At 38.0% G+C, this 27605-nt stretch overlaps 1 protein-coding gene across 4 annotated transcripts in view; it reads left to right on the forward strand.

Annotated features, from left to right (window-relative positions):
- LOC124163660 (multiple epidermal growth factor-like domains protein 6) overlaps positions 1–27173 on the forward strand; it is a 51760-nt gene extending 24587 nt beyond the window's left edge. For 3 of the 4 annotated variants that reach the window (XM_046540716.1, XM_046540718.1, XM_046540717.1), the window contains exons 24-34: positions 615–764; positions 1214–1354; positions 2767–2916; positions 3369–3509; positions 4586–4735; positions 5191–5325; positions 12715–12864; positions 13084–13212; positions 18726–18869; positions 25260–25394; positions 26305–27173. In XM_046540716.1, the coding sequence (XP_046396672.1) occupies positions 615–764; positions 1214–1354; positions 2767–2916; positions 3369–3509; positions 4586–4735; positions 5191–5325; positions 12715–12864; positions 13084–13212; positions 18726–18869; positions 25260–25394; positions 26305–26369 (1490 nt within the window). In that variant the 3' untranslated portion in view covers positions 26370–27173. The remainder of the gene's footprint in view (positions 1–614; positions 765–1213; positions 1355–2766; positions 2917–3368; positions 3510–4585; positions 4736–5190; positions 5326–12714; positions 12865–13083; positions 13213–18725; positions 18870–25259; positions 25395–26304) is intronic. The other variant, XM_046540719.1, reaches the window with a different exon arrangement.
- The last annotated feature ends 432 nt before the right edge of the window (positions 27174–27605 follow it).

Here is a 27605-nt window from a genome sequence, read left to right on the forward strand (position 1 = left end):
GACTATGCAAATACAATTGAATTATCAGCCCAGATACAAGCTAATTAAACCCTGAATCTTTATAACCTATCTATAAAACCTTCGCTGCCGTCCTCGAAACATCATAATTGCTGGAAAAAATGCTACTGATCAGCAACGTTTTCAAACGGACCTATTGGACTGTCACATTCGCCAATATCTCCGTGGAACGTACATCAATATATTTCTTATAAGCCTTAAAGTATTACACGTTCTCCGAGACGCTTAACCTTGAAATTACTGTATAATTTAAATTAACGCATATCATTGTTCGAACAAAATAGGTCAAAATTTCTTACGAAAAGCTTACTTTACGAGTCGGCTCTTCTCGCTACCTCATTTTAATTTTTATACCTCGGCATGTTTACAGATCTATTGTCCTACGCCACAGCTCAAGTATCTACCGAGCATATCATGTGGACTTATTCAAAAAAAACCAATATATTTTAGACGAAATTCTTCTTTTCCTAGACTCATAGCCTTATATTTCTCGGAAAAAGAAAGACGATACATCGCGATAACAGTGGACAGAGGCATAAAAATTTTGTAGAAAATCAAAAAAATTTCATTTCCTCAAAAAATTCTTTTTCACTCAGGAGCGGAAGTCTTGGGCGGTAAATGTAAAAACGGAGTTGGGTGCGAGAATATCCAGGATTCAAAATGCAGCAGCAGCACAGATGAGGTAGGGAAATGCGAGTGCCCAACAGGATTTCATGGAGATGATGGTACCTCAACGTGCACGAAAGGTATGTCACATAAGTAATCACGCATCACAACCTTACCATTCCACTTCCCGATGTCATCATTAAAATCATCACATAAAAGTTTTATTATCAAAAGAAGCATATCCTTGATCGCCATCTTGCCACAATAGCTAACTATTGATAAATTTACTTATGTGCTCATTCCTCGCATTCCATCTGTAAAGTAACAAAATATTTTCGAATGTACTTGAGCGATTGATTTCTCTGCCAAATTACGCACTTCAATACAAGGGATAATTTCAAACGGATTCAAACGCCATTCCATTCATCTCATTCGAATGGTTGAATCATTACAGGTGAGTTGTCTACATCACTGCCAAACCTTCCCACCCCGCACAAGAGCATGAGCCAAAATATAATATAATACCGTCCCTCTTCAACACATTGATGTAATTGATTTTAATCGTGACCCATTCTCTACCATTTAACAGATGCAGATTCCATGGTCGGAGATACATGCACAGCCGACAAAACCTGCAAGGGAAACACAAAATGTTCCTCTGCCACCGGGGCGGGATTCTGCACATGCATTGATAAATTTAAACCCGACGATAATCTCAACTGTGTCGAAGGTGAGAAATTTTATAGTTTATACTTTGGAAACCATCCCATTTCGTTGATTTTTCACTATGTTCCCTAAAATTGAGAAGCGATTGCACTTTCACTCGCAATACGATTCAAAATTCCCAGCACTTCACTACTTATTCTTGCGCCTTGTTATTTCCTTGAAACATGAATCTTCTGACAAATAATCCAAAGCGATACCGTGTGACCATTTTTGTAATGCGTTAGTGGATATTAGTCACCATTATTACACCTATAACGTTACAACCTGCCAAATAGGGAATGTAAGACGTCTGTCATTGGATCGATGTCGTGATACCAGGTACGACGAAGCCATCAAATCGCCTCCACCCTAATCAATATGAAGATGCTTGTATTTTAACGGAATTAAGATTTCCCGCTACAACACAATGCCGTGCTTTATTCCTCATCGATTGTTATGACGCTAACCACAAACATGGATTTGCTTTTTATGACTATGCAAATACATTTGAATTATCAGCTCATATACAAGCTAAAAATACCCTGAATATTTATAACCTATCTATAAAACCATCGCTTCTGTCCTCGATACACCATAATTGCTGGAAAAAATGCTTCTAATCAGCAACGTTTTCAACCGTACCTATTGGACTGTAACATTCGGCAATATCTCCGTGGATCGTACATCAATTAATTTTCTTATAAGCCTTAAAGTATTACACGTTCTCCGAGAAGCTTAACCTTGAAATTACTGTATAATTTAAATTAACGCATATCATTGTTCGAACAAAATAGGTCTAAATTTCTTTCGAAAAGCTAACTTTACGAAATGCAAATACAATTGAATTATCAGCCCGGGTACAAGCTAATAAAACCCTGAATCTTTATAACCTATCTATAAAACCTTCGCTGCTGTCCCCGGAACATCATAATTGCTGGAAAAAATGCTACTGATCAGCAACGTTTTCAAACGGACCTATTGGACTGTCACATTCGCCAATATCTCCGTGGATCGTACATCAATATATTTCTTATAAGCCTTGAAGTATTACACGTTCTCCGAGACGCTTAACCTTGAAATTACTTTATAATTTAAATTAACACATATCATTGTTCGAACAATATAGGTGAAAATTTCTTACGAAAAGCTTACTTTACGAATCGGCTCTTTTCGCTACCTCATTTTAATTTTTATACCTCGGCATGTTTACAGATCTATTGTCCTAAGCCACAACACGAGTATCTACCGAGCATATCATGTGGACTTCTTCAAAAAACCAATATATTTTAGACGAAATTCTTCTTTTCCTAGACTCATAGCCTTATATTTCTCGGAAAAAGAAAGACGATACATCGCGATAACAGTGGACAGAGGCATACGAATTTTGTAGAAAATCAAAAAAATTTAATTTCCTCAAAAAAATTCTTTTTCACTCAGGAGCGGAAGTCTTGGGCGGTAAATGTAAAAACGGAGTTGGGTGCGAGAATATCCAGGATTCAAAATGCAGCAGCAGCACAGATGAGGTAGGGAAATGCGAGTGCCCAACAGGATTTCATGGAGATGATGGTACCTCAACGTGCACGAAAGGTATGTCACATAAGTAATCACGCATCACAACCTTACCATTCCACTTCCCGATGTCATCATTAAAATCATCACATAAAAGTTTTATTATCAAAAGAAGCATATCCTTGATCGCCATCTTGCCACAATAGCTAACTATTGATAAATTTTCTTATGTGCTCATTCCTCGCATTTCATCTGTAAAGTAACAAAATATTTTCGAATGTACTTGATCGATTGATTTCTCTGCCAAATTACGCACTTCAATACAAGGGATAATTTCAAACGGATTCAAACGCCATTCCATTCATCTCATTCGACTGGTTGAATCATTACAGGTGAGTTGTCTACATCACTGCCACAACCTTCCCACCCCGCACAAGAGCATGAGCCAAAATATAATATAATACCGTCTCTCTTCAACACATTGATGTAATAGATTTTAATCGTGAACACCGTTCTCTACCATTTAACAGATGCAGATTCCCTGGTCGGAGATACATGCACAGCCGAAAAAACCTGCAGGGGAAACACAAAATGTTCCTCTGCCACCGGGGCGGGATTCTGCACATGCATTGATAAATTTAAACCCGACGATAATCTCAACTGTGTCGAAGGTGAGAAATTTTAGAGTTTATACTTTGGAAACCATCCCATTTCGTTGATTTTTCACTATAATCCACAAATTGAGAAGCGATTGCACTTTCATTCGCAATACCATTCAAAATTCCCAGCACTTACACTACTTATTCTTACGCCCTGTTATTTCCTTGAAACATGAATCGTCTGACAAATAATCCAAAGCGATACCGTGTGACCTGTTTTGTACTGCGTTAGTGGAGATGAGTCACCATTTTTACACCTATAACGTTACACCTGCCATATAGGGAATGTAAGACGACTGTCATTGGATCAATGTCGTGATACCAGTTACGACGAAGCCATCAAATCGTCTCCACCCTAATCAATATGAAGATGCTTGTATTTTAACGGAATTCAGATTTCCCGCTACAACACAATGCCGTGCTTTATTCCTCTTCGATTGTTATGACGCTAACCACAAAAAGGCATTAGCTTTTTATGACTATGCAAATACAATTGAATTATCAGCCCAGATACAAGCTAAAAAAACCCTGAATCTTTATAACCTATCTATAAAACCTTCGCTGCTGTCCTCGATACATCATAATTGCTGGAAAAAATGCTACTGATCAGCAACGTTTTCAAACGGACCTATTGGACTGTCACATTCGCCAATATCTCCGTCGATCGTACATCAATATATTTCTTATAAGCCTTTAAGTATTACACGTTCTCCGAGAAGCTTCACCTTGAAATTACTGTATAATTTAAATTAACACATATCATTGTTCGAACAAAATAGGTCTAAATTTCTTTCGAAAAGCTTACTTTACGAATCGGCTCTTCTCGCTAACTCATTTTAATTTTTATACCTCGGCATGTTAACGGATCTATTGTCCTAAGCCACAACACGAGTATCTACCGAGCATATCATGTGGACTTCTTCAAAAACCCAATATATTTTAGACGAAATTCTTCCTTTCCTAGACTCAGCCATATTTTTCTCGGAAAAAGAAAGAGGTTACATTGCGATAACAGTGGACAGAGGCACACGAATTTTGTAAAAAATCAAAAAAAATTAATTTCCTCAAAAAAATTCTTTTTCACTCAGGAGCGGAAGTCTTGGGCGGTAAATGTAAAAACGGAGTTGGGTGCGAGAATATCCAGGATTCAAAATGCAGCAGCAGCACAGATGAGGTAGGGAAATGCGAGTGCCCAACAGGATTTCATGGAGATGATGGTACCTCAACGTGCACGAAAGGTATGTCACATAAGTAATCACGCATCACAACCTTACCATTCCACTTCCCGATGTCATCATTAAAATCATCACATAAAAGTTTTATTATCAAAAGAAGCATATCCTTGATCGCCATCTTGCCACAATAGCTAACTATTGATAAATTTACTTATGTGCTCATTCCTCGCATTTCATCTGTAAAGTAACAAAATATTTTCGAAAGTACTTGATCGATTGATTTCTCTGCCAAATTACGCACTTCAATACAAGGGATAATTTCAAACTAATTCAAACGCCATTCCATTCATCTCATTCCACTCGTTGAATCATTGCGGGTGAGTTGTCTACATCACTGCCACAACCTTCCCACCCTGCACAAGAGCACGAGCCAAAATATAATATATTACCGTCTCTCAATACATTCATGTAATTGATTTTTATCGTGAACACCATTCTCTACCATTTAACATTTGCAGATTCCATGGTCGGAGATACATGCACAGCCGAAAAAACCTGCAAGGGATACACAAAATGTTCCTCTGCCACAGGTCCGGGATTCTGCACATGCAATGATGGATTTAAACCCGACGACAACCTCAACTGTATCAACGGTGAGAATATTTAGAATTTACAACTTAAGATATCATCCCTTTTCGTTGATTTTTCACAATGTTCCCCATATTGAGAAGCGATTGCACTTTCACTCGCAATACGATTCAAAATCCCCTGCACCTACACTACTTATTCTTTCGCCATGTTATTTCCTTGAAGCATGAATCTTCTGACAAATAATCCAAAGCGATAGCGTGTGATCCTTTCTTGTACAGCGTGAGTGGAAATGAGTCACCATTTTACCCTATGTCGTTTACAATTTGCCAAATAGGGAATGAAAGACGTTACTCGCAATACGATTCCACACTATTTATTCTTTCGTGAGTATATATCTGTGATTTTTTAATCTTTTGATCAAAAATTTCATTTTGATACCATATTAGCTTATTTTATGCTGCGTACGTGGAAATGTTCTGTAACGTTTAGAATCTTTTAATACGAGCATGAAAGAGGATTAAAATTGAATAAATATCATACTACTTACAACGAATCCATACAATCATATCCATACACATCAATATATAGATACTTTCATATAATCGTTATTCAGATTTCTCGTTACAACCTAATGCCGTGATTGAATCCTCTCTCATTGTTACATGGTGAACCACCTGGATTCCTTTTCTTTTCTGGCCATGCATACATTTTTGAATTATCAGCCTGAGATGCGTGCTAAAAAAACATGAATGTTGATATTGGTGCGAAGGCTTCTGCGGTGCGCTGTTTATGTATGCTGCATTTTTAGGGTTTTACCGCGTCGTAGTTGCGTTTGGGACAACAAGTTCTCCCGCATTCCAGCAGGCGTCTTCAGGTCGGAGTGATTATGCCGTGTTTTGGCCTCCGTCATATTGGCAGCCCAGTGGTGTAGGTTCTCCCCGATTGGTCGCCTTGTGGCCAATAGCATATTGGTATGGGGCGAATAGTCTCTTCCACGTACTGTGGAGTTGGTAGCTATCCTCTCAATTGAAATTATGAGGATGTTTGTATATTTCAATCGCCTCTCGGATGACCCTCGGAAAATACCGTCATTCTCTGGGATAACTTTTGTCTCTTTCCAGTTGATGTCGTGTCCAGGTTCACTCAGAGTATGTTCAGCCAAAGCCGACAGATGGAATTGTTTATTATTCACTGCTTTTCTATGTTCTTGTATGCGGCTCGTATGTAAAATGTAAAACTTGTATGTTACGTTACATGTAAACATTGTACGTAAAACTTTTCTCCTCCTTGGCGTTTCTTCAAAGATACCGTGATTCTGACACTCTGTCACCTTGTGTCACATTGAAACATCATTTAAAGACACCAGTAGCAATGAGAATTATTCGCCGAACCAGCGAAGCGCTATTGAGAAAGAGAATCCACACCAAGCGCCGCACAGTGGGCTGAAATCGAAAAAAAGTTGGATAAAACCTCAAAATCGATTTTTTTCGAGTGCGGAAGTTGAAACTTTGCACAGTTGTTGTTAATATTTTAGTGCATTTTTAACGCAAACCGTTTTCCATAGGTAAATTTTTAAACAAATTACATGGCCTCAAGGTTGAACAAATTTCGCAAAAAGAGTCCTCATTGAATTTTTTTAGAAATTCAGCATGTTAAAACTAATGCCACACCTTCTGTAGTAATTCAATAGAAACAAAAGTACACCATATTATTATGCGGTTTATTATTGTTAATTCTTGGTAACTTTCACGACTCAGTTGCATTATTTGTGGCCGATACGTAACAAAATGGCTGACCCTGTTTTTCGTCGTAATTTTGTGTTCGTGTAGGATTATAAAAAAAGGATCACAGAGTTAACTCGAGATATTTACACCGCTTATACAACAAAACATATTGAGTGTAATACCAGAAGGACAGCTGCGACCACCAGCGACGCCGAATTAAAGATTGATTTTTCGAACGTGCGGCACAGCGCGCAGCTCGCTGTTGGCCACGGGGAATATCGTGCTCGACGGATGTAGACGTTGAATCTTTAAAAGCAGATTAATTGTATACAAGCAATGATACCTCAGTACCACATTTCATTCCCATTTGATACAACCTAATTTCTTCGCTGTCTTGCGATATTTATCGTCGAAATTTTGTGTTCGTGTAGGATTATAGAAAAGTATCACCGAGTTACCTTGAGATATTTACAACACAAATACAACACAACCTATAGAGCATGATACCAGAAGGAGAATTGCGACCACCTGCGACACCGAAATAAAGATCGATTTTTGGAACGTGCGGCACAGTTCGGAGCTTGCTGCAGGCCACGGGGATTACCGTGCTCGACGGACGTTGGAAAGTGAATCTTTTAGCAAGTGAATTGTGTGTAAGATATAATTTGTTTAGTGCCACATTTATTTTACATTACTTATAGCTTAATTTCTTCGCTGTCATGCGATATTTATCGTTGATACGATAAAAATATGAGGACTCTGTTTTTCGTCGAAATTTTGTGTTCATGCACGATTATAAAAAAGGATGACCGAGTTACCTCGAGATATTTACGTTGAATTACATCAAACGTGTTTGTGTTCATCCAAAAAAATCAACTACCACTTTCATTTTAAATGGTGCCAAAACTAAAGCCCTAATTATGGGAGGCACACGTATGCTTCAGCGTATTGATTTGGACCAAATACCAAAAATAAAGGTTGATAATCATGAAATTATTTATTCCCAGAATGCTCGTAATCTAGGTGTCACTATTAGTAATAATATTTCCTGGAAAGATAACGTATCCCAAATTTCAAACAGAATAAATTCCACACTATATCAGTTGAAAATATATAAACATTTACTTCCTATGGACACCAGAAAGAAACTTATTTCCACGTTGATATTTCCTCATCTAGATTATTGCTGCTTAGTTTATTATGACCTTACTGAGGAACTAAACCTTAAGCTCCAACGGCTAATGCATTCATGTGCCAGATTTATTTATGGTAAACGGAAGTTTGAACACATCAGTCCCCACCTTCGGGAACTTGGATGGCTACCAGTTTCTCTTAGGAGAAAATATTTCCTGGGATTGTTCATTTTTAAATTAATACGTAATCATATGCCAGCTTATCTGTATGATATGTTTCCCATAAGACAGACTACTGAATCCTCATTAAAAATTAGACGACAAGTTTATTTTTACTTTCCACCACACAAAAGTTATATGTATGGAAAATCTTTTGTTGTAAGTGCAATAAAATTATGGCATTCTCTGCCAGCTAACTTAACCCAAGTGAAATCAATAGAATCTTTTAAATATAAATACTGGAAATATCTTTATAAAACTCTTTCTTTGTAAAAGTCTTTCCCACCTTTGTACATTGTATATTCTTGAACACTATTAAATAATATCATATGTTATGTAAATGTGCATATCTATAATATTATTATTTGTATTCACTAGTGCCGACTGATATATTATAATGTAAATGTATTGTTTTTCTAAGGTGGCTTTGCCACAGAAAATAAATAAATATATTATTACCACCTTTAGCATCAAGCAAAATATAAATCGTCGTTTTGCCCCAGGCCTATGTTGTTACAGAAGCTAAAAAATAACGAGGACCTCCTCATTATCCCCGCGGACAAGGGCAACGCTACTGTGGTCATGAAAATAACAGACTATAATGATAAGATTACAACTTTGCTGAGTAGTGCCACCTACAAAGAGTTGAAATCCGATCCGACAGCCAAATTAGAACGATCTACTAGGAGTATCATCAAAATTTCCTCCATACCCGCAGAAGTACAAAGGAAACTCCTACCATCAGCGTCCAAGCCACCTAGACTCTATGGGCTCCCTAAAGTCCATTAAGAAGGCATTCCACTCAGACCGATCGTCAGCAATATCGGCGCACCAACCTACCTCTTCGCTCAATACCTGGCTGAAGCACATCAACCCTTCACCGGAAACTCGTCGTCCTTCGTGAAGAATTCAACGCACTTCATTGAACGTCTTCAAGAAACTACTGTGAAGAATGGAGATCTGCTAGTAAGCTTCGACATCGTGTCTCTTTTTACCAACGTACCCATTAACGACTCCATAATGATCGTGGAAAAGCTCATCAATAACGGATTACCCAAGGATTTCCCCAGGCTTGTGGAGCATTGTCTCCGAAATTAATTCTTTTTGTGGAATGGCTGTTCCTACAAACAGAGTGATGGCACTGCTACGGGATCTCCACTGACCCCTGTGATCGCCAAACAGTTTATAGAGGAATTTCAGAATTCGGTGCTGACTTCTTACAAAAAGAAACCTACCCTCTGGATCCGATACGTTGACGATACATTTGTCATCTGACCACATGGAGAGCAAGAACTGGAGAATTTTCTACGACACCTCAACAACAAACATGATTCAATTAAGTTCACCATGGAAGTGGAAAAGGAAGGCTGCCTACCCTTTCTTGACGTACTGGTGACGAAGAAACCTAATGGAAAACTCGGCCACGGAGTCTACCGAAAGGCGACACTTACGGACCACCTTACTTTACTTACGTTACTTGCACGCCTAATCGCACCACCACCTTACTCAGAAGGCAGCTCTAATCTCGACATTAGTGCACAGAGCATACTCCATCTCTGACCAAGTCTCACTTCCCTCGGAAAAACGACATTTGGTGACGGCCCTGGCCAGCAATGGATACCACAGTGACATGGTCCTTAAAAGGATCACAAAGATAGAAAACTCAAAAATAAGACACCAAGTCCGAAAACGGAGAAACTCAAGCCAGCGGGCTATGCTACAATTCCCCATGTGGCAGACACCAGTGAAAAAATCGCGAGACTCCTCAGAAAATTCGACGTCACAACACGCTTCAACTGTGTTAAGAAGGCTGGAGAACTTCTTCCGACTCCCAAGGACTGTATCTCACCTCACGCCTACGAAGAAGTTTATGAAATTGAATGCAGTTGCATGTCATACATCGGACAGACCGGGAGAGCTGTGAAATGCCACATACAAGAACATAGAAGAGCGGTGAAAAATAAACAATTCCATCTGTCGGCTGTGACTTCACATACTATGAGTGAACCTGGACACGACATCAACTGGAAAGAGACAAAAGTTATCGCCAGAGAATCCCGATATTTTCCGAGAATCATCCGAGGGGCGAAGAACATATATGTTATTGGCCGCAAGGCGACCAATCAGGGAGAACCTACACCACTGGGCTGCCATTATAACGGCGGCCAAAAGAAGGCATAATCACTTATTCTTCAATCACTTGCAGAACTTGGAATCGCAATCGACACTCAACACGGCATACTTAACATTTTTTCAATATACCAATCCAGCACACAAAAGCTTAGCAGTGACGATCTCGAGGTACTTTTTTATTACATGTATTCCCAGCCGTAAAGGCTTAAAATTGCTCAAATTTATTTAACCGATTTCCTTCCTCAAACAGAATAGTTCAACTTTTCCTCGGAAAGGATAACGATACCACGGGCACATTCTCTTGCATCACGATGCATTATCGTCTTCAAATCCACAATGTTTATTTCATGATTTTATTTCTGAAAAATTAATCTTTTGATCCGAAATCCATAGGGATGCCCTTTTCGCCTTTCTTACACTGAGATTGACGAAGTAGGTTACTATGTTTCTACCTTTATACGTTTGCGATCTCCTAATATACGACCACAAAAGGGGTCTTCCATTTAATATAAATCTTGATGTTATTTACGTTTATTAAGTTTTTCATGTATACCTTTAAAAATGAAGATCTTTCCATTGAAATGGCAAATCAAAATGCCCATTACTACCCAATGCCGTAATTTTATCCTCAAAGAATCTTACGACGCGAACCATTACGAAGTCTTTGCTTTACCTGACAACATATACATACCTGACATATAGGGGCAAGTTGGAGAAAACGGGACACTTAATACCATATCTCATAAACCAAAGAATCATTCTCTGTTAACTTTTAACAAAGTAGAGCTTCATCTTTCTGCTTGCCATCGACGACTAGAAAAAATATTTCAACCAACTGAAACAAAGATAATTAATATTTACTTGTATCATGTCAAGTACCTCGTTTTATCACACTGGTCTTATAAAACGGGGTTATAAAATACATTTTTAGGTATGTTTTGGTTCCGAAGTTGAAATTCCTTGATTCGAAGGTAAAATTAAATCTTTCTTTTATGGAAAACTTTCCAGAAAACTATTCCCTTTTCGTCCGATATTTCCTTCTCATTTTATTTTCTGCTCACGAAACTGCTTTTACACCTTGTGGAGAGACCTGAAACGCTGACATTGAAGGTTCAGGTCGCTTGGACTGGGTAGATCGTGACGTAGATGGATTAGAAAACATTCCTCTCTAGTGGTGACTCTGCGATTTCAAATGGCGTGTCAGTGGTTTCAGTTGGTATGCCTGTTGTTTTAGCAGGCTACAAAACCCAATCAGAAAAGATATCTGAAGGCAGAGGAAATATTTCAGTTTTCTGGAAGTCCTTAACTGCAGTCTCAAAGGAAGCAGTTTCCAATACCGTTGTTCCAAGTTATGCAACTTGATTGAATGCGATCACGCGCCCAGGGTGAGACAGAAGCCACTTCCTGGCATGTTGAGTATAGTAATTACTCAATGGTACCATGGATGTCTCATTCAAGGGTTGCATCCAATGGAAGCAATGTGTTTCAAAGCATAAATAAAGATGGACGTAGTTTTCTCGAGCCATGTCAATTAGTCCAATGCTTCTGGTGCGTGATGTGTAGGCATTTTAGATTTTAAAGTGGTGAACGGAAGAAGTCAGCCCATAGCAAACAAGGAAACTTTGGTACCCCGTTTAACCCAACTCTCCCCTAAGCATGGTATGTATGCTAAAAAACGGTCATGTTCATCACCTTTCTGAAAAAAAAAACCTTTGCGACTAAACCCAACAATAAATACTTAAAGAAATACCATTCATCGACAAACGGTAAAAATCGTCCTTTAATCTCACATTTCATAATCACGCCGATACTCGTACATCCTAATACTTCGGATTAACCACCAAGAATTACATATATTTCCAGGCGTAAAGGTTGAAAAAAGTCAATTTTATGTTTACACATATCCTTCTTCATTCAAAAAAATTCAATTTTCCTGCGTAAAGGCAAACGTTATCATTCGCTACCTCACTACCATGGTTATCCTGCAGCAATATTAAAAGATCTAATATTCTACGCCTGTGCTGGAGTATCAGCCAAGATCATCATGTAACTTCTTAAAAAATACAACTTAGCATCCATAGTTTCTAGCTTTTCATAGTCTTAGAAGAATGCCTTCATTGCATTAAGCTGATTCGGAAAAAGAAAGACCATTCATCACGATACCAGTGGCAATGGATAAACAAGTTCTGTGAAAAATACATTATTAGTTTAACTTTCTACCAAAACATTACTTTTCGTTCAGGAGCGGAGGTGTTGGGGGGTCCATGCAAAAACGGGGTTGGATGCGAGCAGATCCAGAATTCCGAATGCAGCAGCAGCTCAACTGAGGAAGGGAAATGCGTATGCTCATCAGGATTTGATGGAGATGATGGTACTGGAACGTGCACGAAAGGTATGTTACACTTCATAATCACGCGTCTCAACGGAACTATTTGACTTTCCGATATCATTATTAAAAGTCATACCATTAATTGTTTTTGTTATAATGAGGAGCCATATTAAAATTTAAACCATAAATTTTGTGAAACAAATACATTTTTTTCCCAAAAATTAATCAAATACCCTGTTCCATCGTCTATGTGGGAAACTAACTCACTGATTTTTTTTTAAGTTCCACATTTAAACGACACCTGCAGCTTAGACAGTCAGTGCGCTTATCCATACGGGAAATGCGTCAAAGGAATGTGCAAGTGCGATGAACAACACGTGGAAGATACAACTTCTGGACTTTGTGTGGCTGGTAAGTTCAATTCTTATTCTCTCTCTCTCCTTCAACCCTCACCCAGTCCCACACGAAAACTTGTTATCCCTAGACGTTAACGCCAAACGTAAATAAGACCAATCAAGGCAGTAACATAACCGCCAAAACAGAGGTTGAAAAAGACCGAGTCTATCCCTAAATACCTTAAAATTCACTCGTCACTGCACGATAATTCTAATCTCACGGACAGTAATTAAATTCTCAAATGCTCCTTTACATTTTTACATTACAAAAGTATACCCAATCATACATTATTATTCAATACTTAGAATGAATCTTCATATCTAGAATTGCTAAATGATGTAAATGTTACGTATAGGACCGTACCCTGAAACGTTTTCCTGGAGAGATCGGAGGGGGATGGCGTATTGGAATGAATTATGAGGAGGGATCAACCATTTCGGAGGGGGTTTTTATATGGAGAGGGTATACCTTAGACCAAATTATGCTAGTATTTCGTGAGGAAAGGGGGTTGATCACCTTAGCTCGTTACGGCCTTGATTGCGTCATTCAAAGAGATACGATATAGGTCTTGATAGACACATACGCGGACTAGAATACGCAAATCCGCTTTCTGAAAGCACGATTTCCTCGTTTCATGAAGTCTCTGGGACACACTTCATCCCAATGAGCGTAAATCGTCCCAGGCCACGCTGGTACACGGAAAAAAAAAGTTTGGTTAGACCCATCGATTTCTGATGAAATTTATCAAACTTTTGGGTTCATATGGCGCATTGAAAAATTCAGTAATAATTACCAAACCAGTTTGATAAATTCTATCAAACTGATTTGGTAATTGTTACTGAAATGGCCACACCAGTTCGATAAAAACTATCAAAATCGAAAGGATAATAAAATCGACTAAGCGTACACATGTGAAAGATTTTCAACCACGAAAACACTATTCTGATTGAAAATCATAAAATTAAGAGTTTTACGTAAGGTTCCTGCAAAAGAAATAAAAAAAAAGTGGAAAAATAATAAGCATGCATGAAGCATTGAACGTGGGCCCTCCGCGTGGTAGCAACGTACTATAACAACTAGTCTAAATCGGTTGCCATAATATATACCTACTTAAACGCTCTAATATATTATCATTGTAAGTATTTAACCTTTGTTTTGAATTGTGAATAAGGTGTGACTACAGTTTCCTTTTGTATGCTTAAGAGGAATACTTGATGCACACAATTGCATTACATAGTTACTCCTTATGAATATCTAGTGCAGATGCGCAAGAAAACTTTATTTGCAGGCTTTTTACATCGATAACGTGCTGGGTGATATCATTTGCATGGATTAGGTCTAGTATCACGGCTTTTATCACATGTTATTAAACATGATCGCGAATGATTATACCTCAGGAATACCTCTAATTAAAGTTTTAATGTGTCGAAACACACAAACATCTCCTTACAGCTTTAATATCTATGACAATATTCTATTCAATCAATGTCTTTGATGCACCAGCTAACGGGTAGTATTCCAATTTAAAGCAGGAAAAAACAGAAAAATGAACGTATACAAAATTAAAACGTTATCGCCATCACAAATAATGAAAACAAAATCATTTCTACCAACCTATCTTTTATGTAAGGCCTGTTAAAGAATATTTCAACTGCAAATGTGTATTGGTATAAACATAAGAGGAACGATAGACCGTTCGATAGATTACGAAACGCTTGGTAAATTCTATCAAACCAAATTTGCATAGCAATGTAGAGTTTGATAATTTTTACCAAACAAGCAATCACATTCGTAAAATTAATCATAACTTCGATAAAAGTTACCAAACTCAGAATCGTATTGAATTAATTCGGTTATTTTTACGAAACTCTTCCGTACTATTGACCAAATTATGCAATACCAAAATGTTTGATGAAATATGTCAAGAGCTCACGCTAGCGTTTGGTAAAATAAATCAAGTGCTTAATAATTTGCATCAAAGTTGAAGTATATTTAACAAAAATACTCCCTATCACACCAGTTCGATAGTTTTAATCAAATCTTTTTTTCCGTGTATCAACAAATGCCCCGTTTACACCACGATCGTCGCGACGTTGATCGCGACTACTGCACGTCTACACGTCTAAAAGTTACCATCGTAACTCAGTGCTGCCCTCGTTGTGGAATTGTGTCATTTAACAACTGACGACGATACTGCGTGAGGACATTGAAATCTTTGAAATTGAGAAGCAAATAAATAATATTAATGTTTTCATGTGCTAAAACTAAAGCTAGACCGAACTGCCGGTAAAACTTTAAAGAATGTAGGATTCATTATGGGAATCTGTCCAAAGTTTAATAATATTCATGCGGTAAAGACAGTAGATATGTCGCTTTGCTACGTTCCAAATTGGAATATAATGTCAACTGGTCATCTTATTACAATATCGACTCAATCCGGCTTAAACGTGTCCAAAATAAATTTCTGAAGTTAAATAATTACGATATAGGGATCTCAATGTCTGATTACAACACTTCATATCTTCAATCTCTTGTTAATATGAAAACTCTTATACGGCAAAGGATCCTCCAACAAAGGCCTATTCCTCTAGAAAATTATCAATAAATATTTAGATTGTTCCTATCTCCTTTATTAGTAAATATTAATGGATCCCGTCATTGCTATACAAATCCTCACTTGCTTGTTTTTAATTACCATAGAGGAAATTATGTCTTCAACTCCCAGCTACCCAGAATGATGAGGTAAAACTTATAACTAGTCATAACAGACCGTGAAGCCTTTAAGAATCTAAATTCTTCGAGAGAATATGTCAAAACATTCAAGAATATTCACGCATTAAAGACAGTACATATTGCTGTTATAATTTAACGAGAAAAGGCTTAGATTTCGGCTTGATTCGGCACAAGTATTGATATCTCCATGTCCTCATCTAAATGTTATAGTTATTTCTGGCGAATTTAATCGTGAAACCCTGTATACCATGATTTAATTGGTTTAAAGTTTGTGCATGTTTGTTATTTCCATCATCTGTGAAGTATAATGTAAGGATATATGGTTATGGGTGAACCTGTAAATAAATAAATGCATAAAACTGGTATAGTATAAAATATCCGACATCATTTGGTAAATAGAACATCAGAAAAAACTTTCCCACTACGTCCTTCCATTACCTGCTCAATAATGTCTTCAATCATTGCCATATATCTTTGATATATTAGAGTTATTTATGAAATATCAATTATTGTACCAAGATTGCAACGGCGCGAAAGAATCGTATATGCATCGATCTTCATTTCGATCTCTTTTTTCTTGGTACACTAGCGCTAACCATCGTAAGTTCGGCAGTGTTAGGTACTAAGGCCTACGATGGTAACTCTGCGCGTCCACACGACGTTTTGAGGTTACGATCGTACGGATCAACGTCCCGACGATCGTTGTGTAAGCGGGGCAAAAAGAGGAAAGACAGACCGTTCGATAGGTATCGAAACGCTTATTAAATTCTATCGAACCAAATTTGCATAGCAATGTAGAGTTTGATAATTTTTACTAAACAAGCAATCACCTTCGTAAAATTAATCATAACTTCGAAGAAAGTTACCAAACTCAGAATCGTATTAAATTAATTCAGTTATTTTTACCACACTCTTTCGTGCAATTGACCAAATTATGAAATATCAAAATGTTTGATGAAATATATCAAGAGCGTTTGGTAAAATAAATGAAGTGCCTAATAATTTACATCAAACTTTAAGTATATTTAACAAAAACACTCCCTATCACACCAGTATGATAGGTTTAATCAAATATTTTTTTACGTGTAGGAGACATGCTCCCTAGTTATGTTTGCTCTCATCATTTTACAAAGAATAACCATAGAGTATCGTGTCAGTCTGCCTACGTTGAAGGTAGACGTAGTGGCCCCTTGCCTCGCACCGGCGATGGCGAGTGTTGAGAGCGTCAGGAATTGAATTCGTGGATTGCTGATTCTCCAAATAGCTGCAGCGCACCACAAACGAATATCACAAAAGAGGCTACTCAAGTCCGCCTCTACATATGTTATCACCCACCGTACCTTTAAAAAGGTTTTCAAAAGTCGCCACTCACGTCGCTGACGGACAAATTGATCCAAGTTTTACGGGGAAATAAGATGTAATTAGGGGTGTTAACCGACATTTACGTACATGGTGTTGTGTTTTATCACAGTCATAACTTTTAACTGCTAATCCTTGTAATTTAGATCATTTTACTGCAAATTATTGGAAAAAAGCTGATCGCATTGCACTCATCACCGCGCCGCGGACATTTTATTAGACAGATAAAATGCGACCGAAAGTGGCAACATAAATCTCCCTTCTATAAGATGGAATTGGGCGTCCTCTACGCAGGTATTTTCCTTGGAGCGACGCTTGTGCGACGGACGTTCACCGCATCACAGCGCCAGGAAGGTAATTCATGGATGGGGTCGAAGTTTTCCAGTGGCATTGAATGCAAAGAAAAAATTCTCGCCCGTATGTTGCAACGTTTGATATTTATGTTCAAGGAGTACTGTTATTAGTTCGATGTTTATATGCAATGAAGACGGATGGAAGGTTGCCAAGGACTTGTTGGGAGATAAGAGGGAGATTGTTCAGAAGGAAGCCGTTTCAAAAAAGCTTGAGGAAAGGAGGCGAGAAAAGAAAATTGTATTTTAAAGAATTGAAGAGGTTTTGGAAGATACAATGGTTACAAGGTGCTCGTAACGAGAAGAAGAAATTTGTGCTAGCATTACACGATGCATGCTTTCGAAAATACATCACGTTGCTTGCGTACGACGCATAAATTATTACTTGGTCTCAGCGCTGATGCTTGACTATGCGTAAAAATGCGAGCAAAAACAGACCAAATACAGCCTAGACACAAAACGGGAGACAAACAGTGGCAAGTAACAACTAATTCTTGCCTAACCAATGCAGATGATATCCTTTGCAAAACTTTAGCCAAGGAGAGTCAGTCACTGGCATACCACAATTAATTACATGTCCACCAAACCCAATATGGCCATTTTTTTCAATTGGACCACGATTCTCATGATTTGTCCATGAAAAGCACCGAGGTAACAACCGGTAGGTCAGTTTTGTGAACCTGGGTGCGCAGCATGTAGGTGGGCAGTCAATTTTCTTATTTGCCGGGAGCCTCAACTTTTTTTGGAGTGCATCTATTCACTCTAATATATTGACTGAAGTATCGGGTAGGATTGACATCAATACATACGAGTGAATTCCCATGATGATCACAATTGCATATCCATTTCAAATTGTATTTTTATGCATCTTTCGCAAGCTAAAATGTTTTACACTGTCGCAAGATTCATTTATTGCGGTTATATACTGGAGCACTTGATTTTTATTATTTCTTTTCACAATCAGCCATAAAATTACAGAAATAATCAGTCACAATAGATCTAAAATGAATACGACGCAAACCAGTAAAGCGAGAGAATCTATGCGAGATATATATGTTTACTAATTCACTCTAAATACCATTCCAGGCTTGCACGGATTATGCAAAAATGACAGTTACTGCAAGTATCCAATAACCGAAACCTGCCAAAGCACTGGAAACAGTACAGAAGTCAAGACATGCCAATGTAAGAAAGGATACGCAGAAGACGCAACGCACAAGTGCAAAGCACGTAAGTATCATGAATGAGCATAAAATGTCATGCGAAGAAATAATTTTGGTTTGCGCAGGTTTAAGAGCACATAATTGTATTACTCCGCACGTACAATAAAATTTTGCTGATTGTGAGTCATGACACCGCGTAGCTTACTAGCCCCGAATTTCGAGCTACTTAACGCAATCGTGGTGCTTTAGCAGCGGCATGATGGGTAGGCTTATAATTTTATTAATAATAAATTCCGTGATACATAACCGACAACAAATACGTGGCTCTCGACCATTAGGAGTAATCGCAGAGAAGACGTCGCACAGCGGTCTGGATCGCGAGAAAGGTGGACAAAGATCAGATTTCAAATTACTCTGAAAATTGCACCAAATATGTTTTTTGGCGTGCTTATTTCATTTCTGCAGTTATTTCTACGATAAAACTATTATTTTAGGAAATATTGCGTAATTATAATTTATATTATAGTAAATTCGCTAATAATAACGCAGACCGTATAGGCATTCTTGGCTATGATTAGATGTGAAAATAAAATGATTCATAACCAAGTTTGAGTTAATGACCTTAAAAATTACTCAATAACCAAAAAAGAATAGAAGTACCCCATACAGCACAAACGGTCTCAAGCTGGCATATAGGTCGTGTATTTCACGTGTTTTATCTCGTGTAAAAACCGTTATTACCCGAGTAACAGCGGAATAAATCTCGTGTATTTATGGTCTTATGTCCGCCACAAACCGGATAATACACGAGTATGCACAAGGAACCCAATAACGGGACCGTTGTAGTCATTCCTTTCTCCACCAGGGTTAGGGTTTCTTGTTGATGACCGGAAGATGGCAGTGATCACGCAAACGGTGGCACATTACGCACATTACTTAATACTAGTAATGGTAGTAAGACATAGTCAACATATTCGTTCAAAAATTTCATTTATTGTGTCAATAAAGGGTTCCTCTGTATAAAATAATTCATCAGGAAATACGTACAGGACAAAACACTAGTGGTGATGATGTGACAAAAAAGTGGTGATGATGTGAAAAATAATGCGAATGACATAATGGATACAGCGAATACGATATGATGGATGGATCTTCAAAGTACTGCCAAATAGTTTAAAAAACCACAAAACCTTGGTAAAACCGCAAGTAGTTTCACTGAGCACAAGCACACCAATAAAGAGAATTAGCGAATTGTTGATGTCATCGTTGTTGTCGTCTCGTGCTTCCAGTTCGAGTCACACAAGTTATATCGTTACGTGATTGTTTTCCCAGCGTTCAATTCGCGTGATGCGAGGCATTGACGGAAGTAATTCGAAATTACTGAGAATTTTAAATTAACAAGCAGCATCATTCTAGTTGCAATTAATGGTTAACTCGTTTGTCTTTCGACTGGAGCATATATGTAATCGTAATAAAATATACACCTATAAAATATATGCCGCAAGATGATTCGTTAAATGATTTAACTAGATTTAGTTGGGAAAATTTTGCTGGTACTAAGGTGGACGACTTCATTGAATCATCTGTCCTGAAACTTCAATGATGTTCGGATTGCTGCTCATCTTAGCATCTGCTCCCACACTTTGCTTCATATTTTTTGTATACAAGGGTCAAGGGAGTTGGACCAAATTTACTCAGCATTTACACGTGTAAAAATGGGCGAATTCTCGACTTATTCCTTACACCGAATTTCGACTCAATATACACGAGTAAATTTCTCCCTGTGCTGTATGGGACGGTTGTTGGGTGTACTGACTTATTTTGAAAAGATGCGCTTCTAGGGATACCGCTGTTTGGGCTAAAACATAATATTTAAATAAGATTCAAAATATTATTGGAGTGAATTTAAACTCCTATATTTTCATGAAAGCACGTTTAATGTCTTATATTCTTTAAAATCACGATATATTTCAATATCAGAATCCTCTGAATTTCTCTCCTCTTCGCATTTGCTCTCTGAGTCCGGGGACTCTTCGGAGATTATTTAATTCAGTCCCTAATACGACAATCCGATATAAGGGTCAGTCTCAAGAAAACATTCTCATTCGGGTTACGTCGAAATATTTTTCTAGCGTTATGCTCGCGTTATTTTCTTACATCTTTATTACGCAATTCCTAGGCCTCCTCCGTCGGTTTTCCAATTGGAAGAAGACCCAACTCGATAATATCTGCACCACTTATTAATACTTTATGTATTGTGGCGGTCATTGTAGCTTCTTTAACAGTAGTCGCTTCTGCGCCATGTCCTCCCTCTCTTAGCTTCAGCGTTATGGCAAAAGACAACTCGAGTTCAGAAATCAAGCAAATCTGCAGAGGAATTTCGTTTAAGGTAGTTTCTTTCCCTTAGCAATTTAGTTTTTCGTCTTTATGAGCGGGTAGTGATATCGGTGAATTCATTATTATACATGTATAGTATGTATATTTCGCTGTATTAGAACGTAACCCCTAATTAGTATAGAAACTTTCGTACACGTTTTCAGGAACGCATTGTAAACGAGTCTTTTTTTTCGCCAATTTAGGTTTTCGCGCAAATCGACACTTTTTTTTAGCTCAACATTTATGAGAATTTTTGTGAAAAAATTGACTCCCCTTAAGTCACTCCTACAGCAATCGCCAATAGGTTGAAATCTATATTTTATGATAGTATAATGTCTAAATTAATGCAGTACAAAGTTATTTTTCCAAAATAATTGCCGACTTAAAGCTAAAAAATATATCTTAAGTAAGTAATTTTCGAAAAAAAGGATTAAGCACATTTCCGTTAGAAATTGCGCGACATTGACGCAATTTATCTAAGTTAACATTTTTCATTTTTTATGAAGAAATAAGCTTGAAGCGTGATGCCCCAGACATATTACGACATAACCTACATTGTTAAAGCGGATTGCAAAAAAAGTCGAAAAAATGATTTTTGTCCACCTTTTTCCGGATCCGGACCACTGTGCGTCGTTAACACGCGGCTGAGAATTGTGCATAGCGCCACGACCCACTCATTCTTCTTCTCTGCAGAGAAAGTTTCATCACACAGCGATGTGTGCGACAGCCCCCACACCACGCGTCTTTTTCTCACGGGGTGTGATGCATATATTCTTGCACGCAACCCTCGATATCAGCGGAGGAGTTAGAGCATCGCCATTGCCTTCACCGCGTAACGCTCTTTTGAAACTCAATGGCGTTGGGAATAAAACATAAGAAAAGCAGTTTTAAAGATTTCCACCATAATTTTAAGACATTTAATACAGGAGGGGCACTTCAAAGTAATGCACACAAATTTTCCGACACCACAGTTGTTACAGTAAGAACTTCCACTTAAAAGAGTGCATCGGAGCATCCTTCCCGCTACCATTAAAATTTGTTTAGACGCATTACCGATCGTGGCATGTTAGCAGCAGTTCTATAAGATGGCGGATGCACTTGATGTCGCGCCAAAAGCAACGCGCTGTGACTGAGTTCCTTTGTTATGACAATGAGACGGTCGGAAACATTCACGAAAGGTTGAAGAGGGCGTGTAGAGATGATGACGTCGATCGCAGCACAGTTAGTCATGAACACAACGAGTATATGGTGAGAACGGGCACGCCAATTTTGTGGACGCAGCATTAGATCCCGTCCTGCACAAGCACCTCTCATTGCTCAGCGCGCCAGGTCTGAGTTTTACCGAACAGGAATACACGCCTTAGTTCCGAGGTGGCGTAAGGCTATAAAAATTACGGGGATTGTGTGGAAAAGTGACTAGGTATTCCTAAAGGATGCACTAATACACTGTAAAAATTGGAAGTTTCCAGACTAAACGTTGTGGTGTCATGACATTTGGGTCCATTAGTTATGGAGTGAACCTCGTTAATGTATCGTTTATGTATTTTATTTTTAGTAAGGATACATCAGAATTGTCTACTTTCGCCTTTGCTGCATAACGTATATGAAGAAAAATTCGTACGAGAGGCAACGGATGAGTTAGAAGTAGGATTTTATGCTGGAGGATTGACATTAAAATCAGTGAGGATTATGAGGAATTGATAAGCCATAAGGCGAAAGGGTAGCGCGCATTGGTGGATGCGTTAGAGCAATGGTGCTATGAATGAGGTGTGAAGATTTTTCATAAGAAGACCAATATTATGAGTTTTTGGAAAGCATCGCGAGCTAGGAATGTGAGGCTCACGATAAAAGTGGGTGGTTCCAAACTTGAGCAGGGGAATTATTTCGACTACTTGGGTAGTACAATAGAGGAAAACGGGTACAGTATAAAATACACCAGAAAGAGAATTAAGTTAGCAAAGGAGACATTCACTCATTGCTGGTACTACTTTAAAGGACAAAATCCATATATATTATCCATTATCGTAATCTATTTTCCTCTGGAGGGCAAACATACATAGTGATCGTATGAATATCATCATTAATGTCCCCCTCCAGAGGCACTACCTTTTCGGAAGCACCTCCGATGCCAGGCGGGGAGGACTGTGTGAGGTAAGATTTATGGCCAACGGTGGCGTAGCTACTCATAGGGCCTCCCTCTCCGGACAGGTCTTGACTGCAGTGCCAGTCCAAGTGTGCCTCCCTTGATAGGGCTCTTTATGTGCGGAGAAACAAGCCTTTCTGGGAAAGTAAATCCTGGTCCTCCGATTCAAGGGTTAGACATAGGGCTAGCATCCCTACTCTGTGAAAATTCACAAGCTACGAAACATTTTAACTTGCCTCGGATAGATAAGGAAGTAATCTCAAGATATCGACCAGGCAAACAGATAAGGACAACGAATATGAGAGAGAAAGCAAGAAAAAGAACTGAAAGGAGATACATAATAGAAGAAGCCAATACACCGGGCTGTATATGTTGATGATCATACTAAGTCATCAAATCTTGCTTTGCCAAGTATCTGAGGAACACAAAAAATTTAACTTTCACACCGCCTGCTGGCATGTGCATGTGTTATGGTCCTCTTTTTTTAATTACTACGTAGGCGTAGCGTATTGCATGCTGCACTTTGGATTACACTCACCCCCTGCCAAACACCCTTAAGGTGGCTCGCAAGGTATTATGTAGATCCATTACTTTGAAAACTAATTATGTACACTAATATTTTATACAATATACGTAAATCATTTATTCTGTAATAATATTTTATAATACTCATAACAAAATAGAAATATGTGAGGGATCTATTGCATGCTGCATTGTGGTGATCGATCACCCCCTGCCAAACATCTTGAGGATGACTCACGCGGTACTTAGTAATGTCGATGTTTAAATGTGCTACACCAAGGCGTAACAATAAGTTTTCCTAATTATAAACACAAAAAAACAGAAATCAATAAAATTTTGGAGCTAACTAATTTCACCATTATTCGATTACTGCTACGCTACTTGGAGCAATATTCAAGAAGGTCTTGAGATAAAACTACAAGCGACAGCGAATGTACAAATTCACAACATTTTCTTGAGGTCAAAATTTGATCATATATTTATTCCATGTACGCAAATTTCTTCTACTTGCCTAACCGAAGCAAATACTTTAAAGGACGCCTTTTTTATGCTTAACCTGATAAAACCTAATTTCTTAATGCAATTCTTTTAATTTACTGCAGAAAAACCAAAAAGAACCTGTCCACCAAGACAGCATGACAATATCAGTGTCAATTTTAGTATTTCATTATAGCTTATTACATATAAAATTTATAATTAGAGATCTGATATTGCTACGTGCATTCTATTTGACGTGAGAATTATAAAATAGGTAAAAAGGAATGTAATCTAGTGAGTATCGAATTCCACTTAATTAAACTCTTTTTTCTTATATAACTTACAGTAAACCCCTACTTTAACACTGATTCGACTTACATTTTCGCCGGCATCTCTGCATATTTTACACTCACTTTTTAAATTTTCAATTCTGCCTTCACTCGGACAGTTGTCATTAATTACGCAATGCAGCGCCTATTTTGTTACAAAACCATAGTTTTCAACAGAGCAGCGTTTCCCAGCACTTAGCCTTCAAGACTGATTCCATATGCGGAAGTAATACACTTTCAACATAAGATGTAATTCGCAACAGGATCGGTCCACCGGAACGGATCAACAGCATAAGCGAGGATCTAGTGTATTTGATTTCATAATTAGGTTCTCCTCGAGAGCTATTTCATTGAATTCATACCGACATATCGACTCATTTTTTTCACTTTATTGCATCGCATGCTTAAACTTGTGGGACAAAAGATCCCAGGTTTTCAATAAAGTTTATCCTCATTAATATGCTATGGAAATTATGTGATGTCACCGTCCTGTTCTGCACTAAAAGTTCACAATCTCAGCTAATGCTCAATTTCTTACATATCCTTTGCACTTCAATTCTTCATCGCCTGTCCTGGCCTTCGGATGTCACCATATTCTCAACGGGACCAGCGAATAGCGGCATCTGTGACGAGGGTGGTTGCCAGGATCCACACGCAGAGTGTGTACCACCCAACAAAAACACCACCGTAACCAGCTGCATCTGTAAAGCCTCTTATAAGCTCAACAAAGAGGGGAAGTGCACTGGTAGGTCCTCTTTATCTTCCAGGCCCCATACAAGAATTTTCTTAGAGAATGAAGGGCCTCTTCGTGTCACGTCAACGAAAAAATTGACCTAACATCTTTCACCTTTTGAATTTTAGGTCCAAGTAAAAGAGATGAAAAACTTTTTTGTTAATTTATCAGAAATTTAATATCCCACTACCAATTCTTAAAGAAAATATTAAATTATGAAAATATACTGATTAACAATGTTTAATAATATTAATAAGAATGCTATAGGACACTAAATATGGGACAATATTTAACAGTTAATGATACCATCAATGGATCAACGTCTATAAATACTTTAATAAAGCTTCAGAATTAAAACATATATTTTTAATAAATTACGTAGAAATTTAGACTGATATGTAAAAAGGCCTGTTGCTATTAATTTTCAAACCAAGGGCCAACGACTTGAAAACTCGGCCATGAATAAAACTTTTCCCTTAAAAAATGTACTTTTTATGCCTCCACGGGTAGTAGAGCCGTAGATTCGCGAACGAAAAGAACCTTGGTCGCAATCAAAGGATTTCTATTGGACAATGGGGGTACAATGCTAGCAAGGGTTCGTTCGACATTGTTTTAAAGACGACCACACAACAGAAACAGCAGCCAATGATATAGCCACATTTAAGAATTTTCAATATGGCAGTCTTTGATTCTCAAAAAAATTACGACTGCACCACAAACATTTAAGTAGCACCGCGATTTACCAGGTCACACACTTGTGGGGATGCTAGATGAAGTGCAGTAAAACAACTGCTAAGCTACTTTCCTTAGGATCTCTTATGTGTGTGTGCAATACTTTTATATCACGCTGAGATCTAACGACTTCGTGATGATCTCAGTGTAAGTGTAGCATAGTGACTGATCGCCACCTTTATTCTTCCAGGCTCCGCCATTTCCGTGGCTTTTGGTGCCCTCGTATTATCACTGATGACAATACTTACACTCTGAGATCCTTCAACGAAAGCAAGTGAAAAAAATGGACAATACAGCGAGTGCTCCACCCCATTTACATCCACAACCCACTCAAAAACGCTGCCTCAAATTTGGCCATACCACCATGCATCAACGAGCTCATTCATCAAGTGAACAAGAAAACGAAAACAAGACGTGAAGCTGTGTTTGTCCTCATCGACCTTCTCTTCCGGGATTCTTCAGCTGGATCGTCCACTCGCTGCACGACTCCTCAATGCTTGGTGCCACGAAGTGATCATATGTTTACTTGAGGACTCGAGGTGAACTTCTTCACTGTACACGCTTCGAAAACGTTACCGCCAAATCAACGACGACTCATGAAGCGCACTTCGCAGACAAACAACCGAAGACCTTTGGATACTGAGACGAAAGGAATTGTACCTCCTAGTTTTCTACCTCCCACCTGTCTCGACTTTCATGGGTCCAATACATTCAGAAGCCGCCACGTGAATCGCTGCTGATTTATCTAAATTTGTAAATATCCACCGGGATATGGAGAGAGGGAAACTCCGCTCACCTATTCGTTATTGGAACTCGCAGTTACCTGGAGTAAAGCATTGATTGTAAACCTAATTTGGTTATATGAATTCTAGGAAAGTAAAAAATTACAAAAAATAAATGTTTTTTATACATAACTATAAATTTGTAAAAAAAATTAGGCTCAAGAGCAACAAACCCTCCCACATATTTACACGTTTTTATAGTATCCAAGATTGAACACCGTAAATTATATCTGTAAGGCAAGAGCGTTGGCAATGAAATAAAGCCACATTAACAGAGTTGATTTCTTTTCATTTGAAAGCATTTTTGTATCCACTACTGGGTTACTAAGCCTTATACTTCTAAGAGAGAACTGATATAACCGATCGAAAAGAACGGACAAAAATTGACTATTAAAAAACAAAGCACAAAGTTCTTCTTTTTTTAATTTGATTATTAAAAAACACATAAACATATAAAAAAGAGACACTCATAAATACTAACAGACGTTTCAACGGGATGACCCGCTATCTTCGGTGCCGAAGGTATAGCTGAACCGTTTAAAGGAATTACTTCTGACAACAAAAAGAACAAGCTAAAAAATTAACAAAGGGAAGAAAATCGTTTGAACTTATTTTTAATGTAAGACAGGGATTAAAAAAGAAATGGTAGTACAGTAAAACAATAATAATGTGTTTTGCATTTTAAAAGAGTTAGGGATGTCATGACTCA

The sequence above is a fragment of the Ischnura elegans genome, chromosome 8 (genome assembly GCF_921293095.1).
Source record: "Ischnura elegans chromosome 8, ioIscEleg1.1, whole genome shotgun sequence".
Taxonomy (NCBI): Eukaryota; Metazoa; Arthropoda; class Insecta; order Odonata; family Coenagrionidae; genus Ischnura; species Ischnura elegans.